Source organism: Manis pentadactyla, chromosome X (genome assembly GCF_030020395.1).
Source record: "Manis pentadactyla isolate mManPen7 chromosome X, mManPen7.hap1, whole genome shotgun sequence".
NCBI lineage: Eukaryota > Metazoa > Chordata > Mammalia > Pholidota > Manidae > Manis > Manis pentadactyla.
In genome coordinates this window covers 145,564,099-145,582,353 of record NC_080038.1, presented here as the reverse complement: position 1 = coordinate 145,582,353, position 18,255 = coordinate 145,564,099, and the positions used below count along the sequence as shown (strand labels likewise).

The 18,255-nt window shown below is 61.4% G+C and overlaps 1 protein-coding gene across 2 annotated transcripts; it reads right to left on the bottom strand.

Annotated features, from left to right (window-relative positions):
- Nucleotides 1-111: 111 nt before the first annotated feature.
- Nucleotides 112-13,524, bottom strand: BGN (biglycan). Of its 2 annotated transcripts, none has more exons than XM_036887215.2 (8): nt 13,375-13,524; nt 5,095-5,346; nt 4,656-4,768; nt 3,941-4,154; nt 3,273-3,383; nt 2,922-3,015; nt 2,665-2,803; nt 112-1,290 (listed from the first exon to the last, which is right to left on the bottom strand). In XM_036887215.2, exons 2-8 carry the CDS (start codon nt 5,333-5,335, stop codon nt 1,093-1,095), a joined length of 1,110 nt encoding a protein of 369 aa, XP_036743110.1. In that variant the 5' UTR covers nt 5,336-5,346; nt 13,375-13,524; the 3' UTR covers nt 112-1,092. The 2 variants fall into 2 exon arrangements, with proteins under 2 accessions (XP_036743110.1, XP_057351493.1); XM_057495510.1 differs by lacking the exon at nt 13,375-13,524 and adding an exon at nt 9,656-9,692.
- Nucleotides 13,525-18,255: the final 4,731 nt, after the last annotated feature.

Sequence of the window (18,255 nt, the reverse complement as noted above, 5' to 3'; positions counted from 1 at the left end):
AGGGCTCTGAGTGGGCTCCTAGAGAGAGTGAGCCTGGGTGCCAGCCACAGCGGTCCTTGCGGTTCTCCTTTCTGCTTGGTGCCCAGTGCCACCAAAGGCTGCGCACAGAGGCATATTGCACAGTGTTTCTTTAATTGAAAGACAACAACCGACCTCAGAAACAGCCCCTCCTCAAGCTGGGTGTGATCGCTTGACACTCCCAGCACACCAGGAGCTGGAAAGTGAGGGAAGAGGAGACGTAGCCATCATGGGGGAAAGGGGAACAATGAAAAGCATGCTGGGTCCCTCTTGACTGTGGAGCACATGGCGGGGGGTGGGGGGTGGGCAGCACCTCCACCTGCCCACCTCCTCCAGGACTGTGCAGGCTTGGGGGAAGGCCTGGGTAGGGCAGGCCGGGAGGCATCTGCCCCCCACCTCCCAGCCTGTCTGGGTAGGGGATAGGTAGAGGCCCGGCGAGACACAGACCAGAGCCAGTCCAAGGATGTGAGAGAAAAAAGGGAAGAAGAGGGAGAGACCGAGAGAGAAGACTGGTCCAGGGGCCAGGGGGGCAAGGAGGCTGGGATGGACAGGCCGTGAACTCTCAGAAGGGCCGAGGTGGGGGTGACGTGTCTGAGGCCAAGGGCAGCAGGCCAGGCCGAGGAGTGTCAGAAGCTAGAGGACAGGAGAGGGGGGGATGTGGAGAGCAGGTGGGACGGGCTTCACGGGGCCCACTGACTCCATCCCTGTTAGCCCCCATCACCCCCCGCCCGAGGCCCAGAGACCATTTTCCTTGAATTGGACCCTTGGACAATTTCGTTTTAAGGTGAACGGGAAGAAAACTTCATGGGGGCACCTCTAAATGCTATGCTGTGGGGCAGGGCAGCTCTGAAGTCAAGGGACATGTGATGGGGGCTGGGCCTGCTACCCCATTTGTTTGCTTAGGAGTCAGGGCAAGGGCATCAGGGGACAGAAAATGGGGACTGGGGATCCTGGGTGGGGCTGGGTTGGGTGCAGCTGGGCACTCGCTTCGACCCATCACTCTGCCTCCCTCTTTAGGTCCTCAGCTGTGCTACCCAGACACCCTCACCCAGGCCACCACAGCATCTGCTGCCTCTACTTTTTGTAGTTGCCAAACTGGATGGCCAGGCGGTCGGTGACACAGCGAAAGGTGGCTGGCTGCACTTCCCAGTAGGGCACAGGGTTATTGAAGAGGCTGATGCCATTGTAGTAGGCCCGCTTGACCCCGAAGCCCACCGGGCAGAAGTCATTGACGCCCACCTTGGTGATGTTGTTGGTGTGCAGATAGACCACCTGTGGGTAGAGGGACAGGGCCTAGGCTCAGTACCAGCAGCCCAGTCACCCCTGACTGCCCTTCCCAAGTCTGTTCTGGACTGGGTGAGCTGAGCAGAGGTCAGAACATGGAGAGCTCGGGCCCTGCTTCCTGGCTGAGCCCCACCCAGGCCACCTCATGGGTATCATTTCATTGCATTGCATTCTAGCAAGGCTGTTTGAGGGCCTGGACGTGAGGCTTGGGCATGGTTGTTAGGTGGGTGTTGGCTGGGGTTAAGGCACTGGCATGTGACCAGGGGCAGGGATGAGAGGCTCAGGTGAGGTGTGTGGTGGTGGAGGCGGGGTGGTGAGCGGCACGTGGGGGGCAGGTGGGGTTGTCAATGCAGGAAAGATGGCATCTTGGGCTTACAAAGGGTCCCTGGCTCTCCTTTCTTGGTTCCTTGGGCTCTAGGGCTGCCCCCAGAGGAGCAGCCTCTCACTCCAGAAAGCTGGGGTCACTGGAGGAGAAAGAGCCTTCAGGATGACCTCCTTTTCTTAGTCCTCAGGGGCATGTGCCCTCTAGCAGCATCCCCCCTCAACTCTCTGAAGTCAACTCACTCCTAGGGGAGTGACAGAAAGAACGTGCAGGAGGGTGGATAAGGGATCCCAAGGTCTCTGACTGCGGCAGTGCCCACTGTATGGGGAGAGAACACTGGCCACCAGAGGGCGTGCTCAGCAAGGCTTAAGTCCAATGCCAGACTCCGCAGGACTTGGCCCATGGGAATGGTGGGTCCCTGGCATGTGTTAATGGGTTTGAGGAAGACACTGAGGCCCAGAGCAGGGCTTGGCAAGGACAAGTTCACACATGTGACCGGAAGCCAAGGCAAGGAAAGGGGCCCCTGAGAGAACCCCAGACAAGGCCCTGCACCCCTCATCAGCCCACTTTCAGCCCTGGGCCGTCCTTACCTTGCCACAAATCTGAACACACCCATGCCCAGACCAGTCTCCAACGTCCAGGCCCTGCCACACATTTCTGGTGTCCCACCACCGAGGAGAACTTCAGCTCTGATATCAACCAGGCCAACTCCTGCTCATCCTTCACAACCTCTCTCTACCCTTGTCCTGCCATTCTCAATGTCCCCAAGCAGAGCCCCACACTCCTTCTTCTCTTCCTCAGCACAGAGTGTTGGCACTGAGCTGGCACCTTGTGAGTGCTTCTTTCCAGATGAGGAGGCAGAGGCAGAGAGAGCAGGAGCAAATGGCCAGAGCATGCTGGTCCTGCTCCGCTCCCCACCAAGGCTCCCCGAGCTGGGTCGGAAGAAGGGCAGAGGGCCCAGGAACTGCCGAGGGGACAGGGACTACTTCCCTCCCCCAGTCTTAGAGGACCTGGCGCTGGGGGCTGCCCTCAGCTCTCACCTGGAGGAGCCTGAGATCCGGAAGGCCAGCAGGCACCCTGGACAGCTTGTTATTGTCTAAGTGCAGCTCCCGCAGGGTAGGCAGAAAGCTCAGGCTCCCGTTCTCTATCATGCGGATCTGGTTGTGGCCCAGGCCCAGCCTGCAGAGGGGCAGATGGGATGTACTGACAGGCCAAAGGAGGAGAGGATGGTGGGGTGGAGCCCACAGGCCACACAGCGCTGGGAGGGCATGGGCACCCTCCTCAGACCGCAGCCCACCTGTACAGCTTGGAGTATCGGAGCAGGTCCTCCAGCTCAATCGCCTGGATTTTGTTGTGGTCCAGATGGAGTTCATTCAGGGTCTCAGGTAGGTCTGCCAGGAAAAGAGGGTGCACTGAGTGGAATGTGGGAGGGGAGGCCGTGTGTGGGCTGGTGCTGTGGAGGGGGGCAGGAAGAGAGGCCCTATCTCTGCCCCCGGTGTGGGGAGGGGGCTGCTGAAGCCCTCCCTAAGTAGACCAGTGGCTCCGGATGGCTCCCTTTCACTGCTCCAGCACGGACCTTCCCCCCGGGCCCCCTGCTGGCCCATCTGTGCGCTGGAGGCCGGGCAGCAGGGAAGGGCTGCCTCCTTACCTTTGGGGATGCCAGTGAGTTTGGCCTCAGAGATGCGCAGATAATTGAGCTTCAGGCCGTCGAAAGCTCCAGGTTCAAAGCCACTGTTCTCCAGGGGGTTCCCACCCATCTCTAGGAGAAAGACCCTCTCAGCCGTGGAGCCACAGGCTGGCAGCTGCCTGCACACCCCTGGGGCCTGTTGGCTTCCCGGCTTGGCTGGCCTGAAGGGCCCTGATAGCTTCCTGTTCCCCAACTGCCCCCTAAAAGCAGTTCCACTAATGTCTCAGGCTAACTGCACACTCCTAGTTGTTCAAGACCATGAGGCTTCCAAGGGCACTGGTCCTGGCATTGACCTCAGAGGGCAGGGGGAGAAAGGGAGGTGAGCCAGACGCCAAGGCAGGCCTCCCGGCAGCCTGCCCAGCCCCTGCTGGTCCCGGTGGGCTGTGCCAGCCCGTTCCCTTCCATCTCTCTGTGCTGCCCTGGTTTCTCTTCACCTTGCCCTGGCGGCTCAAGGGCCTGCTCCTAGATGGGCTCCAGAATGTTCTGTGTGACCCACTGGGACTGTCTGTGGTTGGGCTGGATGGCCCAGCCGGCAGCTGCTCCAGCCCGAAGAGGCCCCTCTCCCTGAGCCCCTCCAGCGCGGGGGCTGTGGTGGAGATGAGAAGTGCCAGGGGCCGGGCTGCACTCACCGATGCAGTTCATGTTGCGCAGTCCGCTGAACACACCCTTGGGCACCTTGCGGATGCGGTTGTCATGGATGCGGAGCTCCACCAGGGAGCTGGGCAGGTTGGGAGGGATCTCCACCAGGTGGTTCTTAGAGATGTAGAGCTTCTGCAGCTTCCTCAGGGGGCTGAAGGCCTTCTCATGGATCTTGGAGATCTTGTTGTTCACCAGGACGAGGGCCTGAGGCAGAGCGGCAGTGGAGGTGACGGCACCTGCTGCTCACCCCGCCCTGCCCTCTCCTCTCCCTCCGTCCTCTGTCACCTGAGCTAGGGATGTCTGCATCTCGAGGAGATCCATCTGTGTCACAGACAGAGGCCAGTGCAACAACTGCCCAGCACAGCTCCTTGCTGCCCCGTGCCTCACTTTCCCTACCTGCACCCTGGCTACAATGAAATCTTTTCTTCCTATGTTGCTGGGAGCAAACAATAAGATGAAAAGTTTTCAGCCAAAAAGGGAGTTGGGCTGAGTGATCCTGTCCTGCACTTATGGCTGCTGACACCCACACATGTGACCCACGACCTGGGTGTTGCCACCATGCCTGCCTCCAGACTTCTCTCAGGATGCCATGGGTCCCCAGTCCCCTCTTGCGTTGCACACAAGGTGCACACACCCACTTCGCCCCAACTTTGCAGCTGCAGACTGCGCACCCCTCACCCCTTGGAAGGGCCAGAGCGGGCTTACGTAGAGGTGCTGGAGGCCTTTGAAGTCATCCTTTCGGAGCTCAGAGATGTCATTGTTCTGCAGGTCCAGCAGTGTGGTGTCGGGGGAGATCTCCTTGGGCACAACCTTTAGACCTGGGGGCCAGCGCCACCGTCACCTGTGTGAGCCCCGGCCCCTGCCCCTGAGTGGCTCAGCACATAGGGACACGCATGCACACAGACTCTGCCACACACAGGCGGAAGCTATAGAACTGGCAGACGGAGGCTGCTCTTGCTCCCCACTCGCTTGCAGCCAGACAGGTGGACACCGCCCACACTGAAACCAGGACCCCCAAGCCTGCGTGGTGTCACCCTATACCCCCCATGCCCATCCCACAGAGCAGGCAGTATTCCCTTGGCAGGGACACTTAGGCTAGGCCTGCACTTCCACGCACCGCTCCCGCCCCAGCCTCGGGACTGACCCAGGTCGGAGCACTGTACGACCCGCAGGTGGCAGTGGCATCCAAAAGGACACATGGCGCTGAAGGTGGGTGTGAGGGAGTCCAGGTCTGGGACACCTGAGGTCGTGTCGGCACCTGATGCCTCCTCATCATTCAACACGGGCAGCCCATCGTCCAGGGTGAAGTCCCAGAAGCCCTTCTGCTCAAAGGGCAGTGCCTGGCTCAGGGCCAGCAGGGGTGCAAAGAGCCACAGGGACCACATGTTGGGTGTGCCTGGGAGGCCAGGGAGAGGAGGGGTCATCAGGAGGGCCCAGCCAGCACCCGTACCCACCCTTTGGCCCCTCTCCTGGCCACCGTCCGAATGCCAGGGACTGAGTTCTGGTATACGTTCACTCTGGGACCCCCATCCCTCACTGGGGATAGCCAGAACCCCTGGGCAGTAGCAGCAGGGAGTGAGGGAGGGGAGGGATGGTGTGGGTGGCCAAGAGGCACCTCCTTCCACTCGCCTCCACTCTCAGACAGTACTTGGCTCTGGTGGGCTGGGCTGTGTCTTCCCGGTTAGCAGGTCTGCAGCGCTCCTCCCACTGCCCAACATCCACCACTGCATCAGCCCACAGCCTGCCTGGGGGTCAGCAAGGCCAGTGGGAAAGCCCAGCATCTGCCCCCAACAGGCTCTGAAGATATCACTGGGGCCTGGACCAATCCCTCATGCTCAGGACAATGTGGGCATGGTCAGGCTTGTGCTACAGAGGACGGGAACTGCTGCAGCACACCCACAGTTTTCTAAAATTCTGAGGCCAAGACACCAGGCTGGGCATGCTGGGCCAAGACCTGGGCCAGCCCTGGAGGCAAGGCAGACAGGGAGAGGGGTGGCCTCTCTGGCCATGGACTAAACTGTCAGGATAAAAGGGGACATGGCCCCCGGCCCCCACCCCCACTGCTCCCGGGGCCTTGGCATCCCCCCCTGACCCACAGGCTTTCCCCTAGCTTGGCTGGCAGAGCCCTAGGGCTCCCATTCTGCCCCTGCTTCCCTTCTGCCCATGGCCCGGCCCCCTAGAGAGGCCATGCCAGGGAAGCAGGCTGCCGCCAGGGTGGCAGCAGGGTCAGGCTTGTCTGGACGCCCCCAGGCCAGGCAGCAGGGTGAGGGTGAGGGGCAAGCTGCCCCCGCCTGACCTGCCCCCACCCTGCGCCCACATCTGCTTGCCTCCTTCCTCCTCCAGTAGAGGCCGCCCCCCATCCAGGGACTCCTCTGCAGGAAGGCATTGTACGGAACAGCCCTGAGCCCTTGCCTGTCCTACCACCCAGGCTACCTGGATGTCCGGACAATTCCTAGCCAGCCTCATTTTCCCATCTGTTATAAAGGAATAAGCATGCCTACGCTGCTTGCCTCCCAGTGTCTGGGGTTGCCCTGGGTGCATCTGTGGGCAGGGAGCCCAGCTGGGTCCCAGGGGCCTCCTGCAGACCAAACCGGACCCACCCTAGAGAGGTCCTCATTTGGGGACCACACTGGCCAGGGGAAGGGCTCTTTGGGGCCTCAGTGGGGTTGGGTGAGCGCCTGAGCCTGATTGTGGCCTGTGAAGGTGGAAGGAGGCCCTGGGGGGTGAGGGCTTCAGAGCCGCTCCTGCCTGCTGCTCTCCCAGGCGGGCCCAGCTGACGTGGGGCCGGGCCGGCTGCCAGGGGCCACCGCTCTGCAATTCCCCCACCTCCAGGGCCAGGCACGACTGCCCTGCACCTTGGGTTCTTATCAGTCCCTGGCTTGCCACCCACTCCTTAACTCTTGGGCACCTCCTGAGCAAGATCATTTGACCTACCCTGGCCCCCACCATCCCTGAGGACAGAACTGCACCTGCTGGCGGTGGGAATGGGGCAGCCAGAGCTGTGGTGTGCTTCGCGGGCTCACGTGGCCAGCCCAGGACAGGCCCCAATAGTCCTCTTGAGAGCATGGCCACCAGTGACAGGCTCAGAGAGGCTGCCTGCCTGGCCCAGGTCACACAGCGAAGTGAGGGTCCCCGATGTGGGGAAAGCATCCAACCTCCCTGGCTCCTTCAAGCCTCCAACCCTGTGATCACACCCCAGGTCCTGCCAGTCCTGGGCTGGCCCAGCAGGGCCCAAGGGAGCCCCCAAAAGTCCTTGGTACAGAGTAGGGAGAAGGCCCCATGCCTGCCTACCTGGAGAGAGTGTCCCTTCTTCTTCCCTCCGAGTTTGCAACCCCCAGGGCAGAGCAGGGTGGGCCTAGGCCTGCTGTGCCTGCTGCCACTGCTCAGCACCCTTACCCAGGGGCCACAGGGCACCCGGGACTGTGATGGGGAGGAGCAGTAGGAGAGAGAGTAGGAAAGGGCAAATGAAGGAGGGGGAGCTGCTACCTCACAGTGGGGATGAGTCAGCCCTGGCACGCCCAGTGGGAGTCTTGGAAGGCTCTGGGATCCACGGTCCACCTGGGCAGGTGGGAGTGGATGGGGTGGTCTGGCCAGGCCCAGGAGTCTCCACAGGGCACCTCTGCCCTGGAATCTGGCCCTTCTGCCAAGGAAGAGGAGGGACAGGTACTGGGAAGGCCAATGAGGGTGAGACCGGCCCCTGGGGCTCCAAGAGGGCTCTTACCCCGGGGTAAGAGAGGCACTAGAGGACGTGAGCCAGCTCAGAGCAGCCATGTGCATGACTTCGCTGCATCCGGGTGCTTCAATGAGGCTGAGGGAGGGGCGTTTGGCTCTAGCATAGGCTCACTCCGAGTCGGGGAGGCAGGCTGGGTACTTGGGGGCCCTAGACTAGGGCCTCGACACAGAGGCACAGGACAAGGTTTGATGGGTGCTTCCCAGCTCCTGGCTGGGCCCAGCAGTAGGCCAGATGGTAGAGTGGGAGCCAGGCAGGCCGAGACTCAGAGGCCAGAACTGTGCAGAGGAGAGTGGGTCGGCCAGATACCAAGCCCACAGGAGGCTGCAAGAGACCTCCACAAAGCCAAAAGGAGCCAGGGAGGAGCCTTGAGGGGGCAGTCCACGAGAAGGCCCTCCTGTGTCCAGCACAACTGGTCTCCCCATTTATGGAAGAGAAAACTGAGACCTGGAGAGAGGAACCAACTTTCCTGAAGTCACTCAGCTTGACACTTGGAGCCTAGCTCAGGGACTCCAGGTCCTGACCTTTTAGGGCTTAGCTGTGCCCCTCAGCCGGGGCGGTCCCCACAGAGCGTGGCTCTACGTGGGCAATGATGCAGGAAGCCTGGGGGAGGGGCCCAAGGCTGCTGCTGTTTCAGGGTCAGGGGCTACTGTGCCTGCCTTCTCACACCACCTCACACTGGGACTCCACCCGTGCGTGCGTGCACACACACACAGAAGGCAGGTGGGGCCAAGGCCCGGGAAGTTGGAGCCCCCATGGACAGATACTGCGAGACCCATGGCAAACCTCCTCCTCAAACCCTATCTCCCCACACTACCAGGGTTGTGGGCCTCAGTTTCCCTTCATTGGCTTTCCTGGGTGTGTCCCCAAGGTCTTCAGCCCCATCACAGTGTGCTTTGAGCTTGCTAGGCCCCACCTCCTCAGAGCAAAGGAAAGAAGTGGGAATAGCGGGGAGGCCTGGCGCCCACGGGTATGAGCAAGGGTAGAGCTGGGCTTCCTGGAGCCTGGACCGCTGACCCAATAGGGCCCTCCTTGTCTGGGCCTCTGAAAGCCAGTGCAGTCCTCTGAGCGGGGGGGCCCAGGCCACAGCCAAACAAGACACATTGGCAGCTTCTGAGAACATGGAGGGGCCGTGCCAGGCATTCAGGCTGGGCCAAGGGCGGCAGGAGCAGGACTTGATGTCTGGCATGGCCTGGGAGCTCGCCTGCTGATGTGTGTCCCACAGCTGCCAAGTCGCAGACGCTGGGCGCTGTCCCTCAGCCTTAGCCCAGGGTGTCTGGCCCCACCAAGCAACCCGACCTGAACTCTGATGTGCATGCCACCCAGCCCTGCTGGGTCCCTGGGACTGTGTGGGTGGAGAGGGGTGGGAGGGAGGTGGGCGACACAGGGGCCACCAAAGTCCTCCCCTGCCCAGCTTCAACCAGCAGACCAGAGGCAGGGGCACTGCCCAGAGCTGTGCTGGTCAGGTGGCTGTGGTACCCAGGTTGACATCTGGCTGCTGCCTGCTTCCTTCTCAGGCCCCAGCCCACCAGCCACCCCAACAGTTCTAGTCTGCACTTGAGTGTCACCCAGAGAAGGGGAGGGCGTGTGCCACCTGTGGGTCTGCTGGAGCTTACATGCATGGGTGTGTGTGGGGGTGACTGAGTGAGGGGTTGGTGGAGGGGGTGAACCCTGAGCCCCACCCAATCTGCATGTGCACCCTGGCCACCCTGAGCCCACCACCAAGCCCTCCAGGCTACAAAGAGAGCTGCTGCCTAGGTGCGGCTGACCAGGGCAGCTCCATTCTGCTGTGTCCCTGGGTCTGCTGAGGTGATGGAACAGAGCTGTGCCTGCACTGTGGCAGCCTTCAGGGACAGGCTTGACCTGGACACAGGTGCTGGAGGCTGCAAAGGGCTGCACCAGGGAGGTGACAAAGGGGCTGATGCTGGCCGGGCCATCCACCCCACCCCCACCCTGCCAGAAAACATCTGTCTACCTGCGCATGTGTCTGGCCTCATCCTCTGCCACTGCTGACCTTGCTTCAGGCCCTAAAGCCACAAGACCCCACACTCCCTGCGCTGTGCAGGGGCCTGACCAGCCCCAGGTGCCCGGAGAAGACTGCCGCGTAGCCCCCTCACGTGGGCCGGGAGGCAATGCCGTTGGTCACCACAGGGTCCTGCTGTGTGGATACTGAGCCCCCTCGCCGACATCATGAAGCCTGTGGAAATGTGGCGTCTCTGGCTGTAACCATCAATAGTTCCCCACTGCCCACGGGGCCAGACACCCTTCCTCAGATGCAGCGCACCCACCGGGCCAGCCCCATCCCTGCCGCCTCTGCCTGTCTGCAGGAAGTCGCCTGGAAAAGCCATCATTCCACCTGGGCAAGGGTGTTTCCTCTGAGCATTTTAGGTCCCAGCAGATGCCAGACCGCACAGGGAGATGTTCTCATTCTGGCTCCCAGAGCCTCGCTCCCCCAAGCCAGGCCAAGATAGGAGCCTGTTCCCCGGGCAGGAGAGCACTGCCCAGGCCTCCAGGATGGATGGGCAGTGCCCCCAGTGCCCTCAACCTGAGAAACATGCCATCACAGGGAGGGAGCAGGCACAAGCTGCCGGAGTCCTTGGTGGCTATGCTGGGCTCAGGACCATCTGTGGGGCTGCTCTGCAGGCAGTGATGGGAGCCTGGTGGGCTCTAGGTAAAAAGATGCTCTCCACAGCCACCCAGGAGCTGCCCCCACCCAGAGTGGAGAGGTTCAGGGGAGAGGCCAAATGGGGTGGGACTGAGGTGCCTCCCAGGAGCCTGGAGTCCCAGAGGGGGTGAAGGAGGCCCCAGAGGACCTTCAGGCCCTGCATTCCAGGCAAGGGAAAGGGCTTTCACTTCCTGTCTGAAAGGTTGGGGGATGAACCACAGCCCCAGAAGCACTGGGAGGCTGGCTCTGAAGGCTGGAGAAGGGGCTGGCCAGTTAGCCTCAGCGGGCATCCTCCCCACCCTCCCCATGACCCCCACCCCATCCCCACTGGCTCCCCCTGGGACTGCATTTGCAGTGAGCACCCCTGCCGTCAGTGTCTGAGTAGAAGAGGATAGACAGCAGGGGTGCTCACTGACGGCCCCAGGCGCCAGCTGATGGGAGGGCCCAGAGCTGGCAGGACCTGGGTCTGCCTGCCTTCAGAGGGAGCCCATGCTCACCTCCTACCTCATGGCTTATGGCAGGATGCCCTGGGAGGATCATCACCCACCACTTGCCCAGCCCCTTGTTTTGAGCCAAGTCCTTGGGCGGGTGCACCCCCTCCCACCAGTGGGGGAGACAGGCTTAGGTGGAGGGGTCAGCTTGGGGCAGGGGTCAAGCATTGGGGAAGAGCAAGGAAGGAGGGGTGGGAAGCCCTGCCGGGTGGCTCTGTACAGATGGTCATGTGTGGCCTCCCCCACATTCCGAGGACTTGATGCTGTCGCTGGAAGGGGCGCTGTGGGGTCTTGTTGGAGTGACTACAGAATATTACTAAAGAAATATATTACTAAAGAACAGTAATTCCCTGTTCATGGTTCTTCAATGGGCCAGGGCCACTGGTGGGACTGGGGAGAAATTCTGTCAGAGGGATGGCACCCCAAATTTCTGGGCCCCTAAAATGAGCCAGCACAGAAGTGCCACCAAACTCACTGATAAAGGGGCTGGGCCTCAAACTCCCCATCTACACAACGTGGACCCTGGTCCCTGTCCCAGGGCAGGGCACAAAAGCAGTGGGTTGGTTAATGCCCACTGTGGCCTGGGTCTTTAGGGCTGAAGGTGGGCCAGTGGGTGGGCAGGCCAGGGTGGCCAGGCAGCCACTCAGCAGCTGGCTGGCTTGCTAAGGGAGCCTTCTGTGCCCCCCGCTCCCAGGCTGCTCCCACTGCCTGGCCCAGGCGACTTGGAGGCAGCTCTGTGCCCATGGTAGCCAGACATGGGCAAGTTCCACACGAAAGTGCCTCTACCCACGTGCCAGCTCTCCCAGGGTTCAGATGGCACAGGCCGCTGCATGTCACCAGGAGGCACTCACCTGCACGTAAGCATTCTCACTCCTCTTGAACCCACATCCCTGGAGGCAAATTCCCTGGAACCTTCCTGGCACTGAGGGATGGCTCCAGCACCTCCAGCTTGCCTCAATCCCAGTAAATCCCTGCTGCGCAGAGAGCAAACCGGCCAGGGAAGGGCAAAGGCAGAGAGGCAGGAGCCCCCTGAGGACGGGACTGGCCTTCGCAGCACCCTGAGTGGCCCTGGAGACGACTGCTCAAGAATAATCTCCCAGGCCTGGTGAGGTCTGCCCTGCCCATGCCTGCCCACCACCCTGCCCTGGAAGAGCCGGGTCCTCCTGCTCCTCTCAGCAGAACCAGCTCTGCAGGCAGCCCTCACTAACCAGTGCCCCAGGCCTACCCATGGAGCAGTGAAGGGGTGCTTCACCGCCCAACCTTCCAGGGCCCTTGGTGACATGCCACTCTTCCTGGCCACCCCCGGTGGGCCCCTTGGCATGCCACCCATCTTGAGAGCTTGGAGAACAGGGCCCAGTGGCTCTGCCACCTCCCACTCTGATCCCTATACAGTGCTATCATATTAATGCCCAAGTGACTTTGAGGGTTCCCTGGGTAGTATACAGTTAGGAGCTAGCGTTTGCCAGTCAGGAACCTTGGGTTGTGGCCCCAACTCTGCCCCTGCCTGGCTGTGCAACTGGGAGTAGATTCCTGCCCTCCGCATCTCAGTTACCCACTCTGTACAATGGATGGGGTGGAGGGTGCTTTGCATCTACACTTTGCTTTAGACCTGGGACTCTCCTTTCCTGGGACTCTTCATACACCAGTGGGAGGGCTGCCTTTAGGGGACGGCATCTAGTCAGGGAGCTCTTGAACCTCACCCATCCCTAAAGGCACCCATCTTGGGATAATGGTGTCCTAGCTTGGAGGTGGGCTTTGTGGCTTCACATTTACCCAGGGTCCCCTGCTGGGCTTCAAGCTAGGCCTGCCCAAGATAACTTGCCACAGTTGCCTGAGTTTCTTTCTGACCCCCTCACCCCATCCCGAGTCCCAATACTAGGGGGTTCTGAGGACAGACAGGATGGAGCTACCCAGGCAACGTCACTCAGGGCCTTGGTAGCCAGGGTTCCATGAACCCATACCTCACCCAGGAGGAGGTGGAGGCAGGGCATTAGCCTGTGTGTAAGCCAGGAATATCTGGGCAGCATGCCTGGGGTGTGCTGGGGAAACCAGGTCTCTGACTAGCCCAGGACTAAGGGGGCTAGCGGGGACCGCTCCCTGGCACTGTACTTGGGCAGCAGCCCAGAGGTCCTCCTGACCAGGGCCAGGCACAAAGAGCAACGCTGGCAGCCGGGCAGGGTCCACCCCAGATTTGCAGGGAAGGGGGATGCTCTGGGGTGGCAGCCACGGGGAAGGAGCCCGAGGGGGTGGCAGAGAGGGCAGACATGGAGCAGAGCTGGGGCAGGCCACTTGGGGGAGGGAAGCAGGGCAGGGAAGGCACCCGGGAGCAGCGGGAAGAGGCGGAAACGGGGCAAGGACCCAGGGAGCCACAGGGTGGCGATGAAGGGGTGTAGACCCGGAGCCTGCGGCAGCTTGGGGGCAGGAGAGGTGGCGAGGGAGCCGCAGGGACAAGGGCAGGGGCGCGGAGGGGTGGCATGGGGGCATCTTGAGGACAGTGAGGGGGCAGCGGGGCCAGCGGGGGCTGGCCTGGGGCCCTACCTGGGGAGGGAAGCAGCTGGGTGCAGGCTGGCCACCTGATGGGCTTGGGTGTCGGGCCGTCCGTGCGTCCGTGTGGGCCAAGCCGTCAGAGAGCCGCCGCTCACTCCTGGGCCGTTGGTGGAGAGAGGGAGACCGAGGCTGTGGGAGGGAGGCTAAAGCCTGGGCGGGCGGACGGGCTGACGGGAGGGGATGGCGTGGAGGGGCGGGGAGGGAGGGGAGCACGGCGGGGCTGGTGGGGCGGAGAGGGAGGGACCAAGGGAGGGAGGGGGCAGGCTTCCCGGGCCCCCCTGGCAACTTCAAAGGGAGCAATTTTCTTGAAGACAGCTGGGCTAGTTACACCCCCTGCCCCCCTTCCTACCTCCACCCCTTGCAGCACCCGCTCGCTGCCCCAGGCACATAGTAAAGGGACACATGTACTCTCACACACACACAGGACCCTTGGCGGCTCTGGGCAGGCACAGCCTCAGAGAGTCAGACTTTCCACTGTCCAGATGGGGACACTGAGGCCCAGCGAGGGGCGGAAACTGGCTTGCTGGTGCTAGGCCCAGCTGAGGAAGGCGGGAGGGCAGAAATGGAAGGGAGACGAGAGGGAGGCCAACTCTGGTTGCCAGCCCAGTCCAATCAGTGGTCCCTGGACTCCTGCCCTGAGCCTGCCCAGAACCTGTGGTAGCCTGGCCCTGAACAAGGAGGCGGTTCTCTGGGCTTAGGGAGGGCTGGATCTAGGCTCCCAGGCATTCCAGACACCCTACCCCCCACCCAACTCTAGCCCTTTTTCCCTAAAAAAGAGGAACCAGTCCTGTCTGTGTGGTTTCAGGATGCGACTTAGCTGGGGCCCGGCAGGAGGCCACCGCAGTTTCGGGGTCCTCCCTTGCTTGCCTGCCAAGCTGAGGATGGGGACGCTGATTCTGGGAGGAGAGGCCTGGCCGGTCAGCCGTCTTGATCCATTCCTGTGGGTCCCTGGGACGTGATGACCACTCTGTGGGTGGACACTTCCTCTGGGCTGCGCACTGTGCTGGCTACTTACAGGGGCCAAGCGGGCCAGCCCACCAAGTGTCCCAGGAAGAGGCCGTCATCAGCCACACACCCCTGAGATTACTGGAGGCTCACTTGAGGGCCCACGTGAGCCCAGCTCCACCTGTGTCTAGAGCCCAGGGCCTTAGCACAACTCCTTCTCCTCATCCAGCAGGGTCCCAGTCCCTCCCTGGCCTGTGGACCCAGCATGCAGCCGGGCCAGGCCAGAGCCAGCTCTTGGTCACAGGCTGACCCTGCATGAAGGGAGACTCCCACAGGAGCCACTTCAGAGAGACCAAGGTGAGGGTCTAGACACAGGGGAACTGAAGTAGCGAGCAAGCTGACATATGCAAAGGAGACGCGGAGTCTGTCAGGGGAAGACACTCAGGCAGGCAATGCAATACAGCGCAGGTGCCCTGCAACCCGGAGAGAAAAGCGTAGAGGGCGAAAAGCTCATGGAGCCGAGGCTGAGTGGAGGCCAGGGAAAGGCAGGTGTGAGGGGAGCAGGAAAGGGGTGAGGTCTGACGGTCTGCGTGCACCCACCCCTGCCAGCCCTGCCTGCTGTCCAGGGCTGGTATGCAGGTGGGGTCTAGAAGGTTCTGCTTGGGGGAGTAGCTGGGCCCATACCTGCTTTCTGTGTGTCAGCATAAGCTGAGGGCTCCCTGGCAGGGACCTGGGACACATGGTGGCCTGACTAAGCTTAGTGCCTGCCTGCAAGAAGCTTCCAGGCTGGGCAACAGAAGAAGGAGACATGGGAAAAGCAGGGTCTGGGTGGGGAGCTCCGGCTGCCTCTTGTTTTTGTGGGCAAGGTGGCTGCAAATGGTTGGGACCTGCAGAACGGAGAGGACACGTGCCCTTCCACACAAGGGGAGTCAATTGGTCTGCCTGTTTGCTTGTGTTTTGTACTGTTTATTGGAGACATATTCAAACATCTCTGTCAGTACAAAGACTACTATCATGCAGCCCATGTAGTGCCACAGACCTTCAGCATCCACAGTCATGGCCGGGTAGCAGGAGAAAGAGGGTCCAAAACATGTACACAACATTGTGCTCTGTGAAAAAAGCTAGTTGCAAAAGACCACATACTGTATGATTCCACAGGAAACGTCCAGAATAGGCAAGTCTACAGGCAAAGGAAGTAAATTAGTGGTTTCTTAGGGCCGGGGGGTGGGGCATAGAGTGGTGACAACTAAAGGGTATGTGGTTTCTTTTCTGGTGGTGACAATGTTCTCAGGTTGACTGGAGATGTTATGTGCTTTTTGAACATCCGAAACACCGTTGAATTGTAGATCTTCAATAGGTTAATTGCATGATATGTGAATTATATCTCAAGAAGGCTGTTCTAAAAAATGAATAAAAACAAGCAACTCCATGTAAGACACACCCATTGCTCAAGGAGACTTTAACCACACTGCTTGCCAAGTAAGGCCCTACCTGGCCTCATGCCCCAGCCGGCCCTCCACTGTGCCCCGCACTGCTCTGCAGGCTGGGATCCCAGAAGCTGTCACTCAGGGCCTCGGCCTTCAGGGGTCCCAGTGGGGGTGAAAGAGTCCTGGGCACAGTGGTCAGGGCCGGGCTGGGGAAAGTCCATGCTGGGCGCTCTGCAGCTGGGCTCGGAGCCCCATGGGGAGGGGAACGCGACCCTCTTATTTCTTGCCTCCCCAGGTTACACACAGCACCAAAACCTCAGGAGGGATTCCTGGAGGAGGTGACTTGGAGCAGACACAGAGGGAAGAGGGACGCTGGCGGTGGAAGGAAGAGCACTTGCCGAGGCGTGGACGGGGGCGTGCAGAGCAAGGGGACAGTATCTCCTCCGCATGGCACTGCGACAGTGTGCTCTGGTGTCAGTCAGGCTCCTTCCTGGAAGGAGCTTGGGGGTGGCGATGAGGCGACCCCCTGAAGAGGCATGTTATGCACCCGGAGCTCTTCCCTGCGGCTGGGGAATGTGTCTGGGGCAATATTTCTGTAAATACAGTTCTTCCGCCTGGAAGGCTCTTTCGTTTGTGGTTTGTAGTCTGCAATAAGCTGTGACTGAGTGCCCGGCCCAAGGCCCACTGAGTCACTCTGCCTGGGCCTCTAATTTGGGGGCCCCTCCCAGACCAGCCGGGCAGCACCTCAGTCCTGGGACTCCCCTTCTGCCCCTCCCCCCAGGCCTCCGCTTCCTGCAGCACAGGAACAGCCTAGACCCTGGCTTAAGCAGTGTGGGGACAGCACGTCCTTGCTGGCTAGTGGGAACTGGCGGCCTCCTGCCCTCTAGCTGACCAGGAGTTAGGGGAGCGCAGGCATGGGGGGCAAGGCAGGAAGGAAGAGAAGGCATTTCCTGAGGCCCCGAGGCTCTAGAGGAGGCTGATGCACAGCGGTCAGTGGTGGGCAGGGCTGCACGAGTCATAAAGGGTGGGGGTGGGGGGCAGAACCTAGACCCTGCCAGCACGAGCCCTTGAGTCATGAGGGCCCTCTCCCAGCATGCCCTGCACCTCTGGGACACCACTGGACAGGCTTCCAAAGCCCCAGCCTGGACACTTCCTCTAAACTGCTACAGGGTGATCCTGCTGACACTGGCCTGTCCTCAGCCCAGAACCCCCCCAGACTCCTCCACAGAAGCCCCTTCTCCTGCCAGAGGAACCAAGAACCTAGTCCTCTGGACCTGAGAAGGAGCCCGGGGGCTGGTTCAGGATTCCTGGGAAAGCATCCCACCTGGCCCTGCCAGGCCCCTAGACACACTGCTGGCTCCCTCCTTTAGCCCTTGTTGGATCATTGCCCCAGCCTGCTTCCTGGTGCCCAGTCTGGAGCCCCAGAGCACGGGGCAGGTGCCTGGAGGCAGTGGGGCGGTGGGAACAGTCAGGAGCCGACATGAGGATGGAAGGGCACTGAGAGGGGGACAGGCAGGGCTGTCAAGCAGCTGGGGGGCTGCCCCAGGCAGGGCAATCTAAGCCCCTTGCCGTCTGGTGGGTCTGTGTGTGAAGAAAGACCCAGAGTCGACTGCAACCCATCCCCCCACAGCTGGTCTGCACCTGTATGTGCCATGGCTTCAGAGCTGCAGGGGGAGGCCCAGGAGAGAAGTAGGCAGGCAGAGGACAGGCTTTGAGCCACTAGTCAGTCCCCTCTGGGCCCCAAACCCGCCTTTGGTACTGGTCCCTGGAAGGCAGAGCCTGGGGCCTGGGTGGTGGCCCAGCAAGCAGGGCTTGCAGGGATTCAGAGGGGTCCCTACACAGGTGGCAGCAGCTGAGACAGCAGAGTCTCCCCTGCTCCCAGCTCCAGCCCACCCAACTGCTGGTCCCATGAGCCTCTGGGGCCTGGAAAGAGCAACCCGGCCCTGAGCTTCAGGAGCCATCTGCCAGCCCCCTTCCTGGGCCTTTCTGTCCTCCTGTCTGTTCTTTCCGGCTCCCCACTCTTTCCTTGGGTCTCCCCTCTGCCTCTCGGCCCCTTCCCTGGACACTGAGTCCGTGAGCCTTGACTTCCACACATGCTGCTGGTCCAGAAGCAAGGACGTGTGATGGTGCCCAAGAGCGGCGGTCACATGCCCTGTGAGGGCAATGGCACGGGCCCGGGTACCGGCACAGGACTCTCAGAAGGCCAGCCCAGAGCACGGGCTCCCACCCACAGAAGCCCCCTTACGCCCCAGCTACCAGGATGAATTCCCAGGGACACATCACACACACACACACGTAAGTCACTTCTTGAGCAAGTGACCCCGCCCGGAAGTGAGCTGACATCTCAGAGACCCCTGAACCCAAGCTGGCGCCCCCAGGTTCACAGCCTGCTGGCTCCATCCAGTCCCGATCTGTGAACTCTAGGGGGAAGGGCAGGGCAGGGAGAGGGCTGGGCCCCCCGGTCCCAGGGAGGTGCCAGGCCCTCAGGTGCCTGGAGGCC